At 43.5% G+C, this 17969-nt stretch overlaps 1 protein-coding gene across 1 annotated transcript in view; it reads right to left on the bottom strand.

Annotated features, from left to right (window-relative positions):
- Positions 1–16956, bottom strand: part of PUM3 (pumilio RNA binding family member 3) — a 42010-nt gene extending 25054 nt beyond the window's left edge. Inside the window, exons 1-11 of the mRNA XM_042913022.1 lie at positions 16823–16956; positions 12760–12851; positions 11230–11448; positions 8370–8505; positions 7692–7767; positions 6358–6451; positions 6028–6094; positions 4630–4804; positions 3593–3696; positions 2496–2574; positions 481–579 (exon numbers count right to left, since the gene is read on the bottom strand). Of these exons, the coding sequence (XP_042768956.1) occupies positions 481–579; positions 2496–2574; positions 3593–3696; positions 4630–4804; positions 6028–6094; positions 6358–6451; positions 7692–7767; positions 8370–8505; positions 11230–11448; positions 12760–12851; positions 16823–16866 (1185 nt within the window). The 5' untranslated portion in view covers positions 16867–16956. The remainder of the gene's footprint in view (positions 1–480; positions 580–2495; positions 2575–3592; positions 3697–4629; positions 4805–6027; positions 6095–6357; positions 6452–7691; positions 7768–8369; positions 8506–11229; positions 11449–12759; positions 12852–16822) is intronic.
- Positions 16957–17969: the final 1013 nt, after the last annotated feature.

Below are 17969 nucleotides of genomic sequence, written 5' to 3'. Positions count from 1 at the left end.
CAAAGCACAACACTTTTACAAGACAAATCAATACTGATTACAATACTGATCAAGGAAATGTGGATCATTTCGTGTTAAACTCCTGCAACTAACACGGATCTTTACCTCATCCCTCAAAGTACCGAACACCCACGAGAGCATCATCTCGCGTGTTCATCACCTCCTCCTGCCTCTCCCTCCCCCACTAAGATCACTGAATGAGGAATCAAAGAACCTGACAGGTACCAAAACTTCTACACAGGTATATATATATATTGTTTCTACCTGCTTGACAGGTCCCTTCCCAAATAAAGACAACTCAAGCTTTTTGTACTTTAATGAAAACTCCAACAGAGAAACACTAGGCCCTAAGAAAATCCAATTCCTGGGAGGCCCTGAGGCTCAACTTTGCAGAGATAATGTTGATACACATCAGAGCAAAGACCAAAGGAGCGGGAAAGTGGAGGGGAAGGCAGTTCAAGCCACGAGCGACACACTCACCTTGGGCGTGCCGTGCCACAGGCAGTGCATGGCCACTCTGGCGCCATCGTGTGTGTGTGCCAGGTATATTACCGCCTCGCGGATGGCTTCGATCATTTCCTGGGGAACAAACGCCACTACGGCTTTATTTTGTTCTTGCCTCCTGCCTTTTTAAAATCTTCTACTGAGAACCAGTTATACACAGAGAATCACAAAGAGTAGAGGTGGAGAACAATTTCATTTTTAATTGTATAGAGATGCGTGCAGAAAACACAACCTTTTCAAACTACACCTCTTTTTCGCCATCGAGGGCAGTGAATACCGGTGGTACACGATTTCTATTAAAATACCCGAGGAGTTTTACCAATATCTATTCAGATAAGTATATATGTGTGTTGTATATTCTAAAAGATTTTTCAAGAGAAATAAAGCTACGAAGTGGCTGTAGAAGGAGGGAGTTTTTAATAGTAAAGCCAGATAAAAAAGATACAATATTCTTCCCTAAAACGGTCGTGTGTGTAATGAGCAGAAAACAAAACACTAATTTGGGCTGAAAAAGTTTCTCTTTTTCAGTCTGTCACTGGATTACTTCTAGAAATCATTTTCGTAATTCACCGTAAAGACACTCAACTGATATTTCCCTAAGAATAATGAGTCTGTTAGACTAGGTCCTCATTTATCAATGACCCCTTTAGTAAAATCCCAGTTATTAATGTCTTACAAGGTAATTTAGTGTATTTTTAATCTTTCTGTATGGTCAATGTACCTAATTTCTTAATTGTATCTGGGAAGCCTAGCACATAGAGGTAAGTGAGTTCCGACAGTTCTGCTAGGCCCCACGTTAGTCTGTTCCCGACTTAAAAATTTATATTAAATAAGTAAAACATATACAAAGTCTCCAACCAGGAAAGAGACTATTTTCTTCAATAAGAAATACGTGATTTCATCCGTAACGATTTTGTAATCTTATCCCAGGATGGGTCCCAGAAATACAGCGCTCAGCTTACATATCTAAACTTATGAATCTATTCAAAGCTATCCAGTTAGAGAGTTAATGCCCCCAGGGCCAGGGAAGATTTGTCCCATTACTGTACATTCACACCAAGTTCCTAATGATGTTCTGTGATTAATACATTCAACACTAAAAAATAAATAATAATGACAAAGATTTCCCACCACTGACTATATGCCAGTGCTCATATTCTCATATCTCAAAGTACTGTCCCGCCTTAAAATATCCAGGACTGTGAGATACTGTGCCCTGCAGAAAAGAGAGAAATCCCCAAAAGCGAAGCAGCACCTGCTACAGTCGTTGAACCACAAGCTGAGGTGAGCAGCTTACTCTTGGAAAATTCTCTTCTCTATGCCAACTTGTGAGAGGGTCAAAATTCCTATGAATGTTTAATCTGGCGTATTTGTTAAAAAGCAGTCAGGGTTATTATTTTAGTTACCCCTTACTAATAAAATGAGGACGAGTGGGCAATGTGGTCACGGTTTGATGAGGCAAGCAAAGTTCAGGGAAGTAAATGATGAATTCTCATTTGTATTCCCATCGCTGACCTGAAGGGCAGTACAAATTACCTTCCCTCTCTGTTCCTTACCTTCTATCATATGAGGTCCAGTCTCTCATGGTCCATTTAGTTTTACATGAATGTCCTCCCCTAACCTTTTCACATCGACGTGAATTTTGTATCAGCACGGTGAATTTCAAACTACTTGAATGCCGAGTATCTATCCGTTAATTTTCAGTGTGGTTAGCTGGAGGACCGGCTTATAATTAAAGTAAGTATCTGGCTTATAATTAAAATATAAAAACCCAACAAAATTCATAAAACTACAGTCAATTCCACAGTCTTCTGGCAAATATCTAAAGGGAATTGGTAGACTCGTTCAAAGGGAGTTTAGTGCCTTATCTTCTCTAAATAAGGAAACAACTCTTTAAAATTTCCAAAAGACAATGTCCATTAAAGCAGTGTTTTACATTTTAATGTGGCTCTTCCTCTATGTTTGGTAAAAAACTAAAGGCAAGAACTTACTGATCTTAGCTTGGCAGGTGCGTAGGTAAAGAAGTCCAAGAATACTTTATGCACCAATGAGTGCTTAATCACAGCTTCCCTGAAAGACAGACAAGGAGAAGAGAATATGTCAGATCTGGCACTACAATAATAGGGACACAGATAACCTCAGTCGTCCTAAAATAATCAAAGCAAGTAAAATGGTTTTAGAAAATGTTGTCTGTCACAAGACAGAGTGCATCTTTTCAGTAATACACTAAGAATTAAAAACGACGACAACAACAACAACAACAAACAACAAACTTTTAGATGATAAAAATCTTTTAGTGTCGTCCACTAGAACCAAAACCAGAGCACAAATGTCTAGTATCTCTAGAGGAAATCATCATTCCAAATAACTTTCTCCCATCTTCAACAAGGACATCTACATTTTCTTACCCAACAATGGACTTGTGATTAGGAATCCCTATGTGCATCTATTTTTTTATAGCTATTTTCTTTCTGTCAAGCGCCCTTCACAACGCTTAGTTCCATAAAATAATCCTAGCACAATTAAAACGTGAATAGAAGGGAACAGTATCAGTGACCTCAACAACACCGCATCGATCTAAGCTTCTTAGCGAGACACGTCTGAATTCAGACGTACGGTGGAGGCTCACGGTCAAGGCACCAAAGACCTAGAGCTGATAAGAAGTATCTACGCAGCTGGCAAACACGTGCGGCCCTTATGGGCAAAGCACTGCTTCTGAGTGTTTTGGAAATATTAACCCATTTAATCTTCATAATCCTCCTCGGAACATGCACTACTATTATCCCAAATCTTGTAGATGTGGAAACTGAGGCACACAGAGGTTAAGTTATTCAACGTCACAGCTAATAATTGAGGGGGGCACCAGGATTCACAACCAGGCAGTTTGGGTCGCAAAGGATACCCCTTAACCACTCCACTGTGGTACAAACTCCAGGGAGGCCATATGCCTGAGCATTTAAGTTTTATGATCCAATTCAAATAATTGAATCTATTTGGGTAACTATCTACCTTTCCTCTGCAAGGGTTATAGAACAATTTCTTCCTTCGAATGCCATCTGTTAAGAAAAGACAAAAACAGCTTTCTTACTTTTGGGCCATTGGAGTTAGAATCTGCTTCATTTCATCCATGATAAGCTCTAGCTTTTCGGGCTGTACCTCTAATACTTTGTCCAGAGTTGGGTGATCCGTAGACTGCAATGAGAAAAAAAAAAAAAATCAAACTCCTTTAAATTTAATCGAGTTTCTTCAACATCACAGCAAAGACAAATCAATTATAGTTATTTTAAATAAACTCAATATAAATTTCCGATTTCCCATATTCACATAACGAACGCCCCGCTGTAGATACCCTCACAGAGTAACCTGATTTTCTGGTTCCCACTCTATACACCCATCAACGTATTTAAACAACCGTCCAACTCAGCCAGTCAACAGGCACCTTACCTAGCACGTACTTCATCGTAAGATCAGGTAGTCAGCTCACAAATTCTTGCCACCATGGATATTCCCAGAGTGACAGTTACAAAAGAAACGAGCTAGGAGCTGGACCTGACTGGGGGAAGCAATCTCTGGAGAGAGATGGGCGCATTTAGGTCCCAAGGTCTGAAAGAGACCCTTTCATCGTCCTAGTCCCCTTATTGGCCTCTAATGGATTCAACCCTGTACCGTGCCCAAGGCTGGTTCTCTCTACTCCCTTTCCTCCCTGGATTCCACCTAGAGAAGGACAGTCAACACACAGAAGGCAGCTACAGGGAGCCCGATACACGTGAGCCCGAGCTGGTTAGGGGGTGGTTACAAAACTCTGCTAGCTATGAAAGAGACCTCTACCTCAGTCCAGCAGAAACGGATGTCCTGAAGCATTACGCAGGGAACTCGGGAGAGAGGAACAGTGCAGTCTAATTTAAAGGGGATTCAGACATCGTGCCCCGGAAGAAAGGGAAATGGAAGTCTGATCATTTGCTCATCGCACCAGAGACAAAATAATCCAAGAGAACGAAGGGTAGGAGAGTCTCTTAATGGACCAGACAAAGCAAAAATAGAACTTTCTGAGACCAGGGCACTGGAAGGTCAGGAACGGCACACGGAAAAAGTAAAAGCGCCAGCGAGAATGTTCTGGAAGGTCACCTTGTAGAGCTGAAACGTGTTCCCGTAGAGCTCCTCCGTCAGCATGTTCCTCTGCTCCAAGACGGCCCTGTCATTGTACGCGTACTCCACGATGGAGGATGCCTCCGCGTGCCGCAGCATCTTCCTCACGTGCCCTTTGAAACTTCTCATGATCTCTGCAATCTGCGGCTTACTCCTAAAGCCGGGGATGGCGGGAGAACATCGGCGACAGGAGGAGGAAGTGGGGCGGCCACAAAACCCAACTTCTCCTGAAACCGGCCCGTTAGAACGCGGGGCGGCCCACCTGGGGCAGGAGAGCCACCCGCCTCGTCCTACCCCCCCCCCCCCCCCCCCCCCCCGCCATTTTCCCTTATTGGCCTTGTCCTCTCCCCCCTCCCCCAGCTCCCAGCCTGCTCAGGAGCCAACTTGCTCCTGGCCGCTGAGACCTGACTTTGCCAAGCAGCTGAAAGATCCTGAGCAAGTTACTTGAATTCTGTGACTCAGCTTCTTTGGTCATGTCACAGACAGAACATGGTCGAGGTGAGAGGTGAATGACTTAAATGCACAGAGAACTGTGGCCAGCACTCTGTTCCTAGCGCCAGGAGCCCATATTAAACTGTTCGGCATGAAAAAGTAGGGGAGACGGACAGAAAGGGAAGGTGAAAGACCAAGAGGCCAGGAAACAGGATTGTCTAATTGAAACAGGACTTCAGGGCGCCTGGGTGGCTCAGTCAGTTAAGCGTCTGACTCTTAATTTTAGCTCAGGTCATGATCTCGAAGCTTCATGGGTTCAAGCCCCACACAGGGCTCCATGCCAATGCTATGGAGCCTGCTTGGGATTCTCTCTCTCCCTCTCTCTGCCCCTCCCCACTTGTGCTGTCTCTGTCTCTCTCAAAATAAACAAACTAAAAAAAAAAAAAAAGGACATCATTATAAGTATTTACGTTACATTCTAACATGATCAAGCAGCTGATAATTATAGGCAGAAACACATCTTTTGAAAATTCTGTCAACTGAACTTTTCTATGGTTAGCACATCTGGGCACATGGTGCTCAAACAGAGAAGTCAGGGCAAGCTGCAATTCCAGCTACTTTAGGAAGTGTTCCCATCTGGACGTTCCCTAACCTACTGACCCCGCCGGGCCTCCTCCCCTTCCCCTCCCAGCCCTGCACCTTCTAAATGCGGGTAATGAGTTCTAAGCTAATCATTCAATTTCTCTTCTTCCAGGACGTCAAAATAAGAGTGGAGAAGGCAGTATCATCATTCACATTACTTGGATAATTGTTTTTCACACCATGCTCCCCAGCAACACGACAAGCATCTGCCCCGGGCTGGTGATTATGATCCCAGACCAAGTGCCCAAGTGTTGTCCACGCCTTATAAGACTAACGACAATATATGTTATAAACAAAACTCACCCGTACATGAGAAATTTCTTAACAATATTTCTGGAATACTTAGCTTTACTCAATTGGACAAAATCATCTGAAAAACAAAATACATTATCATGAGCTGACAAGCTCACGTCAGCCCTCCAGTATCAGAGAACTGTGTAAACACACAATCCTGGGAACAAACAACTCTCTTACTCGCCCCACGCAAAGAACCCATAGAAACAAAAAGAAGTCCTGCAGAGAACACATTGCTTCCCCTCAACAAGGATGATTTTCCAGGGCAGTCCCAGGTATCTCCAGAGAAAGTGACTTACTGTAAAGCATCACGATTAATCTCTAACAGAAGAAACCTACCTCGCAGCTCCTCAAAAGCCTGTTTTCGCTGTTCTTCGTTACCATACTGAATGTAACACTGGATCACACGAGTAGAGTCATGAGCAAATGCCATCTGCAGGGAAGACAGTTCGGGCTGTTAGAAGGATCTCTCCGAAGAGTTCTATCCAGCACTTCTGTTTTGCTACTTTCCTTCCCCGGAACGAGGGAGGGTCTTCATGGACAAAATCAAACCTAGGTTACTCGGGAGCAGAAATGCTCGTTTTAATTGTACAAAATGCCATTCCTTGGTTCTGCCGCTTACCGTCCAACACTGGGACAGATTTAACCATCTTGCAAGATTCCTATCATTATAATTAAAAACAAAGCAAATCAAACCAAACCTCTTTAATGGTTATACATACTATTATTTCTCACGGCTCTGAAAGTTACTTTGCCTAAAGGAAATTTTCCAATTCAAAAATTTTATTATTCTGTGATTTTTCTGTTTACGTAAGTGATCTAAGAATGTCTGGCCTTGGCAACATAAGGTATAGATAGAAGACTGATCTAAAAGCCTTGCTACACGAGTAGCAAGTCATTTTTTGACTTGTTGGAACTAAAAAATTTTAAAGCCAGAATGAGCAACAAATAAAAAGCACTATTAAAGTAGACTGGTGGGGCGCCCAGGTGGCTCAGTTGGTTAAGCATCTGACTTCAGCTCAGATCATGATCTTGCGATTCCTGGGTTCGAGCCCCGCCAACGGGCTCTGCGCTGATAGCTCAGAGCCTAGAGCCTGCTTCAGATTCAGTGTCTCCCTCTCTCTCTGCCCCTCCCCTGCTCACACTGTCTCTCTTTCTCTCTCTCTAGAAAGTAAACATTAAAATAAGCAAATAACATGGCACAGGAAAGAATCATTTTGCATAACTGATTATTTATGCTTATTGATCCACGAGTCCTGCAGTGAGGATCTGATTTATCCAGTAGTTTTGAGGGGGGCGGAGGTGGTATATGAAATACAACAACTTTTCAGGGTGCCTGGATGGCTCAGTTAAGTGTCTGACTCTTGGTTTCGGCTCAGGTCATGAACTCATGGTTTGTGAGTTCGAGACCCATGCCAGGCTCGTTGATTTACTTTAAGTAAAATTTTTGAAAATGAATTTTTAAAAGATCATTGATATTTTACTAACTCCCCAGGAGTAAGGTCCCTCACTACGAAAGGTTTTATTTACTCGGTATCATAAAAGGTATTTGAAATTTGGGGCCAAATACATTTAAAACCATATCGCGCCTATCGTGAACGGTCACCCAGCCTTTACTGAGAGCGGGCTGGTTTCAGTTGTTACAAATGCCATTACCAGCCTGCCCTACTTACTGTTTTAATCTTCCCTTGAATCAGCTTCTGCAAATCACCCATCAACTTGACTCTCTTTTCTTTGTCACAGTCTTTTCTACAAACGAGAATAAAGGAGGAGGAATCACGGCTGAAGTAAAGACGTTATTTCCAACACAAGAAACTAAAAACCACACCAGGGTACATTCGCCCAGTTAGAGGGATTTTTCTCTCCGGAGGCAGCAGACCTCCGAGGTGAAAATTACTATTCCAGAGCAACCGGAGAAAGGTGATTTTCTCAAAGACAAGAACTCATGTCACAAGGTATAATTTTATGATCAGCTTACATCTTCACGGCCCAAACCTCAAATGTCAAGAAAACAATAAAACAAGTCCAAGAGACCAAAGACTTAAGTATCTCAAAACCTAGCTGGTAGGAAATTGTCCTTCATTTTCTCAGAACTCTCCCAGGAAGAAATTTCCAACCCATTCTAATTCTCATATGTTTTCATAAACATATGTGACATCATCCTATGGATTCCACATGTGTGTGCCGTTGGGCAGACATCTGATACCAAGGTCTCTCCTGGAGCGCTGGGTTCTCCGCGAATATCCCAAGCGCCACGCAGTTACCTTAGGACATCTCGCTATGAACAAGGGGTGCCCACACCCCTCCACCCTCTCAGAAGGACTAACGAAGAGGCCGTCAGGTGGCACTACCGTCGTAAGGTCTCCCAAATCTGCTTCGCACGAACAACGATGTCATAGTTGGTTTTATCACTGAGTTGTCTGCTCTGTTTCAGTTCCTTCTTCTTCTTTTTGAAGTCATCCCACTTCGGTTTCTTGGACGCTGATTCTGGTCAGTAAAGAAATTATTTTCAATTACATTAGTTCCAAGTGCCACAAACCACTACCAGTCAGGTAGACGGGGCAATCACTTATCGGGATCAACACTCCTTGTAAAAACTAAAAGGGGAAAAACGTCGTTCCCCGTAAACTTATACTTTCCTTCACTTTCGGACCAGTTTATACATTGTAAATTTAGTTGAAACCAATCAACCATTCGGTCACCAGCTTTGTACCGATTCTTAACAAGACACCTATTAAGAAAAAAACAAAACCAAAAGGACTATAAAAGGAACTGAAAAGGGTTAAGCTTCTTTTTCAATTATAAAATAAAAATTCTACTTTAAAACACCACAATCATTGGACTTCAGGTATAATCAATTCTTAATGTAAACAAAATTCAGTCCAAACTAAGGGGGGAAAAATTATTAACATTCTCAGTACTCTGAGGGTTGTTATGTACCTTTGAACTTTTACAACAATGCTGTGAGGAGAACACTATTAATATGCCCTTTTTCCCATCAGGGAAACAAAGGCACTAAATAGTTCCGTTCCTTGTCCAAGGTCAGGCACATCCTAAGTGGTAGAACCAGTGGGAACCCGAGAGACCACTCTCAAACTTCCTGCCCTGCTCCCTCTTACTCAGACCTACGCATAATCAAAATTTCTAAGTCTTCTCCAGAGTAATGCTCTGTAAATCTTGTATCTTCCAATGAGTATTTCGTTTCCTTCAAAATCTAAGGAACTTATCAACTGAATCAAAAAACCCCATAAGGCCTAACAAAGAACAATTTAATAAAACGGGTATTATTTACGCGAGTGTCCTACAAAGAACCCTTTGGAGAATTACTGACTTCTAAACCTCTCCCCTTCTCGGATTGGAAAATGCACTCATTTATAAAACACCTAGAAAATGCAACAACATCCTATCACCTCAAAACCTACACATTGGCCGGCAACTTCTATTTTCTTCTTGCCATTTCCCTATGCCTGTTTTATATTCATCTTTAAAAATTCCAGATCTTACTGCTTCATTTCAACATTATTATACTGTAAGCATTCTTCCATGAAACGAAATTATTTCTCAAGAACGTAATTTGTAGTAATTTTTAACGGCCCGTACAATTTACGACAATGTATTTAATTATTTCCTTTACTGTTTACTTATTTGTTCCCTGCCTGGTAATCAGAGATGACAGGAAAGAGCGGGCGCATTTCCCATTCATACTAGGTGCACTGTATAGAAGAAGGCAAGGGCTGCTCCGGAGCTCGTGTAATTCCACAAAGCTCTGGGCGCCCTTGACACCTGCCACACTAGGTTGCAACACACGTTCACAACTTCCGGGATCTCTGGCACCCAACCTCCCTCAGTTGCCGATATAAAAACATGAGAAAACCCAATCAGAGTCAGGAGCCGATCTCCCACAGCAGAAGGCACCAGGGCCACAGGTCTTCACGTGAGCAGGCACGTGTTCAAAATGCGGTGGCGAGAACTCTAGCAGGGAAACAGACTTAGCACCTGCTAGAGAGGCTACGAGAAACAGCAGCTGGGGGGGAGGGGGGGCGGGCAGGGTGGAGAGAAGGATGAAGAGACAGGGATGGAGAGAAAACATGCGTGCTGGAGCATAAAGAGATCCTGCCAGCCGAATGAGAAACAATGGGATTTCCCTTCCTTCTTCTGTCCCCACCTCCCCGTCCCCCTCGTGGGCGGTCCTCCACATCTGTCCCCACCTCCTGTCCCCCGGTGAGCAGTGCTCCACAGAGCAGAGCCAGGACCCGGGCTGGGACACCAGACTCAGAAGGCTCCCCGCAGTGGTCTCAGCTGGCAGCAAAGGAGCCGTATTAGGAGCTGCCATGGTGAAGAGAATGAGGACACTGGAGATCCTCGTGATGCTGCAGAGAAGGGTGCACATCTGTCAGCACATGACATCCGGGAACAGCTTGTCTGAGGCCAGGACCAAACCACGCACAAGTGGAGGAAGGTGGGGGGGGGGGGGTTCGCCCTGAACAACAGCCAGCAGAGCTCTGGGTGAGGAACCATCCCTCGAACATAACGACGAAGAGAACGATTTGTTTCAAGGGGCACAGGAGCCCTGCCAACGCTTTCAGCAGTCAGCAGCTGGTCCTGAGTCTCAACCTGCCATGTGTCCACTACGATGGCCGTGCCCCGTCTCCAGAACCGTGCACCAGATCCAAGCCACCAGGTGGGCGGACTCTGTTAGACGGGCCCAAGCTCCCAGAGGGCAGGCTCTACACGCCTCCTGTTGACCAAGGCATCCTTAGCCAAGGGAGATACTGAGCTGAAACACACTGGTTCTTTAAGCTTCTATGTTGCTTATTCGGGGCCTATACCCTTACTGATTGTTACACTTTTTCGTCCCCATCTCCTGGCAAGGTGAGTAGAAAACTCACATGTTTCTTGGTTGAACCACTCAATCAATCAGTAAAATCTGGCCTACAGAAAGGGACGTTTCACTGAGGTTCTACTGCAGAAAGCTATCACAGCTCAGCTGAACTCCATGGCCAGGATAACTGAGCAAGGGCCTAGGAGATTAGGCACTCCAAGCACCAGAAGACAACTGTGCCCAGGGAAGGTGCTTTCTGGTGTTTATCTAACCCCACGTACTCCCCACCCCAAACGCTGCCTATCAAGGAACAAGAATGGAAGGTCTCTACCAATGGCACAATGGTGTCCACAGTCCACAAAGACGATGCTCAAGGAACCAGTGCTTACCATCACTTTTACCATCCGCCTGGAATTTTCTCTTCCTGTTGAATTTATTTGCCTGCTGGAATTTGTTCTTTGGTATTTTATCCCCTTGCTGCTTATTTTTGAACTGCTTTACACCTTTTTTCCCGGGTTTTGTGGCACATTTCTCGAAGTTCTTAGGTGTGATTTTAGGTCCACCTTCCTTGACAACTTTTCTTGGAAAGGTCTTTGACGAACCAGAATCTAGGGACAATAATAATTATGAGAGTTCAGGGATCTGGAGCCTAGATCTCTTTTATCCACTGGGCTGTGTTTGTTACACAAAAGAACACGCTCTTTAGAGAAATACACTTTGTCTTACTCTTAAATATGGAGAACAGAATTTTTTAAAAAATCAAAACACAATTTTAAAGCTTTTTCTGATTTATAAAATTAGAATACATGTTCACTAAAGAAAATCGACAAAGTAGGGAAATGCATAATAAAAATTATCTACAAACTCTACAGATAAACCACTGTTGTAAGTCACACGTATTTCTGCTTTAAGCATATAATTTGATAATATGACATTTTATTTCTATCTCCTGTATTCTACTTTAACGACACCTTGTCATTCAAGTCCTCATACGTTATTTTCAGCGGTTCAATAACATAATAGGGGGTCTAATAAAATGAACACTTAAAATTTAGAAAGTATATATGTTACGGGTACTGGGTGGCTCAGTCCTCAGTTGGTGAAGGGTCCAACTCTTGATTTTGGCTCAGATCATGATTTCACAGTGGTGAGATAGAGTCCTATGTTGGGCTCTGCACTGGGCATAGAGCCTGCTTGGGATTCTCTCTCTTCACCCCCCTCACCCCTCTCTCTCTGCCTCTCCCCAAAGAAATAAATAAACTTCAAAAAAAGGAGAAAGTATGTATTAAATGATGTATCAAATTTAAAGGTTATTTTTTTTTCTTAAGGACGTTATTATTTTATTAAATATCACATTGAATTAAAGACATTAATTTTTCCAAATTTCTAACTTTGAAAAAAGTTTTTCAAAGCCCATGATACAGGTATTTGATAAAAATCTTTGGCTAACTAAGCTTGCAAACTAAGTACCTCACAAACGAGATGAATCACTTAGGCATGGACAGAGTCCCTGACTATTCCCTTCTGCAACACTGACACCTGATGGCGTAATAGCGACTTCACATCCAGAGATCTGGAAGCCGGAGGTCAGCCGGGTTACCAGTAGCAGGCATTGCTCAGGCACAATTTCTCAAACACGAACATAAAATGTTGCGGTAAATTAATGACAACAATGAGGCAGCAGCATCCGCAGCTGAGATCAGGGGTCTTCCGTGAAGAGAGCACCCCGATTTTACTGGCAATGTCTTAAATGTCTTAGTTTCACGGGGAACTCGCAAACTCGGACACAAGAACTCGTACTTCCCCCTAATCCTAACCCGGGAATACAGACCCACATCTGCTCTAGGCCCCCTCATCCCACCACCCCCTCCCTCCGGTTACAAGGGACACGGCCACATGGTTTGGGAGGACTATCTTACCACTGTTTTTATGAAATATGTTTTTTTCTTGTGAGGTCTTCACATCTTTTCCTGTGATTTTTTTTTTCCCTTTAACTTCCATTGTAGCACTTCTGGAAGACAAAACAAAACCCAAAAGGGATCACTGGATTGCTCTCACCCAGTAAGGGTCATCAATCAAGCCACATTTAGTCCTTGGATTTCATGGATGCAGGACAAATCACCTGGACAGACCATGGGTCAACAAGTCCAGGGACTACGCAGTCACGGTTTCTAAGATTTTAAAAGTAGAAATGACAAGGTACCAACACAAAAATTAAGAACATGTACACCTAGTGTGTGATGTACGTGGAGGCAACACATTAGCAATAATTCTGGGTAAAAACAGACCATGACATTTAATATGACACAAGTGTCAGTGTTTGTGTTTCTTATAACTTAGGAAGACTGTGTGATGAGAAACTGACAGGGATGCCTAGGTGGCTCAGTCAGTCAAGCGTCTGACTTCGGCTCAGGTCATGATCTCACGTTCATGAGTTCGAGCCCTGCGTCGGGCTCTGTGCTGACAGCTCGGAGCCTGGAGCCTGCTTTGGATTCTGTGTCTCCCTCTCTCTCTGCCCCTCTAAGCTCATGCACTCTCTAACATTAAACAGATTTTAAATAAATAAACATTAAAAAAAAAATAAACTGACAATATCGTCATGTGGATTTCTTGGTTTCCATCCTAAAAAGTCCAGAACAAAAAATAGATTGCACTCAACCATATATTCAAATTTAACGAAAGAAAATCAAAGTTACCTACAAGTTCCCTATGTATACCACTGTAGCTAAAACAAAGACTAACTTCAAATGCTTAATTTGCTATTCTTTTAGAAGCAACCAGTAATTTTCTCAGTGATCTCCAAAGTAAGTTTATGTTGGGATATTCAATATTTCATTTGGAAGAAATCTAACAGGTCACTTCCGGGTCCAGAGAGCTCACTATACACAGGGCATGCAACAGATAACCCCTTGATTACCCGAGGCTCCTGAAAGCTCAGAGAATATGTCAAGAGCAAATGTCACTTGCCTATTTCTCTACCTTCCAAAGTTGTACATTTATTTCTAAAGTTCTGACGTTGACGCTCTAGAGTAGACGTTAGAAATTCCTAGACAATACCAGATATTCCTAAAACAAGAATTTTCTACTCAAGAAGAACTAATTTTGCAAGATTATTAACGGGTATAAGAAAAAAGAAGCGTTCAGGGGCGCTTGGGTGGCTCATTTGGCTAAGCGTCCGACTTCAGTTCAGGTCACGATCTCACTGTGGGTTTGAGCCCCCTGTTGGGCTCTGTGCTGACAGCTCGGAGACCAGAGCCTGCTTCAGATTCTGTGTCTCCCTCTCGCTCTCTGCCCCTCCCCTGCTCACTTTCCCTGTCTCTGAAAAATAAATAAACGTTAAAAAAAAAAAAAAAAAAAAAGGGTTCAAAGATGGCATGTATTTGAGAAATAGTGAATTAAATGAAAATAATTAGGCTTTTTAAAGAAAGGCTTTTCAGATTCTTTTCATTTGCTAATTTAAGCCATCAATCACCAAACACAGGCTAAAGTAGGAAAGATTTTTCCAACCCTAATTGAGTCCCTTTTTCTTGAAACATCTCAAGGGACCAGTAAGGTTGCAAAGAACTCTCTGGAAAGTGCAGCTGACTTCAGTCTTTCCTATTATAATTCTGAAAAATGGAGGGCCCCTGAATTACTCTGTTTCCTTAGGTCATTCATTGGTTAACTGTGGGCTCATTTCAGCACTTGGCTGCTTTATCACGATGACGCTTGTATCCCTTAGTTATTCTGTGCTGCTGTTGGTCTAAAAATGCAGACATTTATATATTTTCTCTGTACATTTGTTTTCACCGTTCATTTTGAAATAGTTTTCGTTTTACACAAGAGTTTGGAAAGAGAAACCGAATGTTCTAGTCCACTCCTCCGACGTTAGCATCTTACCACAGCACTTTGTCAAAACTGAGAGAGGATCAGCACAATACTATTAACTTCGGATTCTGCCCGTCCTTCCGGACCAGGATCCACGGTAGTTAGTCATCAGGTCTCCTTAGTTTCCACCAACCTGTGACAGTGTCTCGCTCTTCTTTCTCATGACCGAGATGCTACTCAAGAGTACTGGTCACTGTGCACAATACTCTCCTTTGGGGTTTGCCTGAGATTTGCTGGTGATCGGACTGGTGTGGATCTTTCTGAAGAGTATCACAGAGCTAAGTGCCCTTCTCATCAGGTCACAGTGGTACTGACTGGCATTACGTCTACCAATGATATTTTTAATTCTTCTGCAGGGAGAAGTGTGTCCCTTCTTCATTTACTTATTTAATCACGTATTTACATCAAGATGGCCTCGCACGCATTTTACTCCTTGGGTTCGAACCCAATCCTATAGTTGCTTCGTTGCTCAAACTGCGCCAGCTGTGGCCAGCGGGAAATCTCAGAGGCTGCTTCGGTCTTTGCGACGTGACCCATCCGGTTGGTTTCCCACGCCCTTACCTCCTGGCACTTGTGCCAAGTTCATCCTGCAACTTCCCTGCACTGGCCCTGAAACCAGCCACTTCTCCAAGGAACCCTGGTTCCTTTTATTGAGAATGGCAGGATCTGAGCGCGAGGCGCACTTGACGTCACTGCTTCTAGGGCTTTGCACCAGACGGGGCTGGTGATACCCAGGTCCGTATACCAGCATCTGTGGACGCGGGAGCCTGCATTTCTTTGTCTATCTGGTAAGTAAGTTCACACTAACGTCTCCAACTCTAATCAAGCGCCACAGGGTTCATTCTGGTCTTCCCCTCTTGCCTTGTCACTTTTTTCTCTTGACAGGGAGAAACTTGCCACCAGTGATCTGCGTAGCACATGTAGTTTCAGAATGCCACACCGTATGCCCATGGGAAACGAACTTCCCAACTCCACCACAGTTTATTGACAACTTTCTTCCCCCCCCCCCCCAACAGTATCCATTTACAGTACTGTTTTTCAAAATTACTTAGGTCAACTTCCCCCACCACTCCCTTCAGTGAGGTCATTTTATAGGTTTGTACAAGTTAGATTTAGTTTTCGCGGTCTGCATTCCATTTCCAGACACGACGGCTGACTTTCTTGCACCCGCAGTCAAGCTCACTCTTTGGTGGAGGGCGCTGATTCTGACAAATGCAGAGTCCTGTCTCCTCCACCAAAGTGCATTAGGGTACTGTTTTAACTCCAGAAAGTCCCCAGGGGAGCCCCTCTGCCATCGTCCCCTCCTGGCTCTCGTGGCAATCACTGATCTGTTTTCCGTCCCTCTGGTTGCACCTCTTTTCAAACAGGTCGTATAAACAAAGTCAAGCTGCATGTAGATAGCCTTTTGGGTCTTACTTCTTTCACTTGGCAGGATGCATTTGCTTGGGGAGCCTGTACCATCACAGCTAATCAGCACCTTTCTTTGGCTTTCGGAACTGTCTCCTCTTTTTCCCCTTCCGCTATTCCCCATTCAGGCTCTGTATCTCTTGCTCAGCTTGGTTTTTGCTGTTGGATCCCAGCTGCTGTGATCCACTCTCCGCTGCCTGATCTACAAAGTCACCAATTTCGTACCATCTCGCTGCTCCAACAGCTTCAAAAGTTTCCTAACTGACAACACGAAATACTTCAAACCGTCATCCAAAATTTAGTCCTAACATACCCTCATCACAAACAACACACCCAAGCCAAACGTCTTCAAACTTTAAAGCCATTCTATCAAATATTAACCCTACCCACCCTTCAAATCCAGCTTAAATGACAACTTTTTTTTTTTGGTTTATTCATTTTTGAGAGAGAGGGAGAGCAAGAGAGAGAGAGAGAGAGAGAGAGAGCACGCACTCGCACAAGAGAAAGAGCAAGCACGGGAGGGATAGAGAAAGGGGGAGAGAAAATCCCAAGCATGCTCAGGGCAGTCAGCACAGGGCCCAACACAGGTCTCAAACTCACGAACAGGGGGGTTACGACCTCAGCCAAAACTCAAGAGTTGGACGCTTAACTGAATGAGCCACCCATATGTCCTTAAATGAATTTATTATTTCTTCTCCACACGCCTACCTTCTTTCCCAAATGATTCTCATTCTTAATCCTTTCTGGCACATTTTGATGGCCTTCTTACAATTTCACACCTTGGACTTGAAACATACTGCATACCTATACACTCTGTGCTAGAAAGCTACTGCGTTGAATAAAATAGATGAAAAAGAAATTCAAAGTGGTGGAGTAGAAGCAAACAAAATTAAAACACAACATAATCGGGGCGCCTGGGTGGCTCAGTTGGTTAAGCATCGACTTCAGCTCAGGTCATGATCTTGTGGGTTCGTGGGTTTGAGCCCCACGTCCGGCTCAGGGCTGGCAGCTCAGAGCCTGGAGCTTGCTTCGGATTCTGTGTCTCCCTCTCTCTCTGCCCCTCCCCTGCTCACACACTCTCTCTCTCAAAAATAAGTAAAACATTAAAAGGTTTTTTTTAAAAAAAAAAATAATAAAACACAACATAACTGTTACAACTGAATCACATATAAAGCGTTCAAAAAGCCACAGAGCTAAGAGGCCAATTTTGCCTTGTGGAATGAAACAGCAAAGATTTTCCAGGCACAGAAGGGCAAGTGACTGATCCCACCCTCTCAACAAGCTTAGCAATGAACTATGAAAGAGGTAAACCTTCAATATGCAACCTCCAAATAGGGGTATTTCTCAAGTGTCCCCCTCTCTCTCCACATTCCTCCCTAAGTGATCTCATCCAATCCCATGGCTTTCTATGCTGAGAACTCCCAAATTACTTCCCACTCAGAACTGCTCCTTGGGTTCCAGACTTGTGTATCTAACTGCCTCCCTGACACCTTGGTTTACGTGTCTTACAGGCACTTCAGCCTTAATAAGTCCAAAATAAATTCTTCAACTATAACTCCACTGCAAAACACCCCCAAAGAAAAACATCCTCATCTAATCCACCCCACCCTATTTTTGCCATCTCAGCCAGCCACACATCATCTCAGGAGAACCTAAGAGTTACCCTTGACATTTTGCTCTCCCTGGTTTGCTATGTTCAATCCTTCCATAAATTCTTTTGACACCGCCTTTAAAAATACTTCCAACTCGTCAACTTCCACCTCCACTACCACCCACCTAATGGAAAACACCAATACTTTTCAATGATATACTCAATAATAATCGAAATTGTAGACAATTCCTAAAGAGAACCTGG

This window comes from Panthera leo, chromosome D4, assembly GCF_018350215.1.
Source record: "Panthera leo isolate Ple1 chromosome D4, P.leo_Ple1_pat1.1, whole genome shotgun sequence".
In the NCBI taxonomy this organism is placed as follows: domain Eukaryota; kingdom Metazoa; phylum Chordata; class Mammalia; order Carnivora; family Felidae; genus Panthera; species Panthera leo.
Note: the sequence above shows the minus strand (reverse complement) of the source record. Positions and strands in the feature narration are given on the sequence as shown.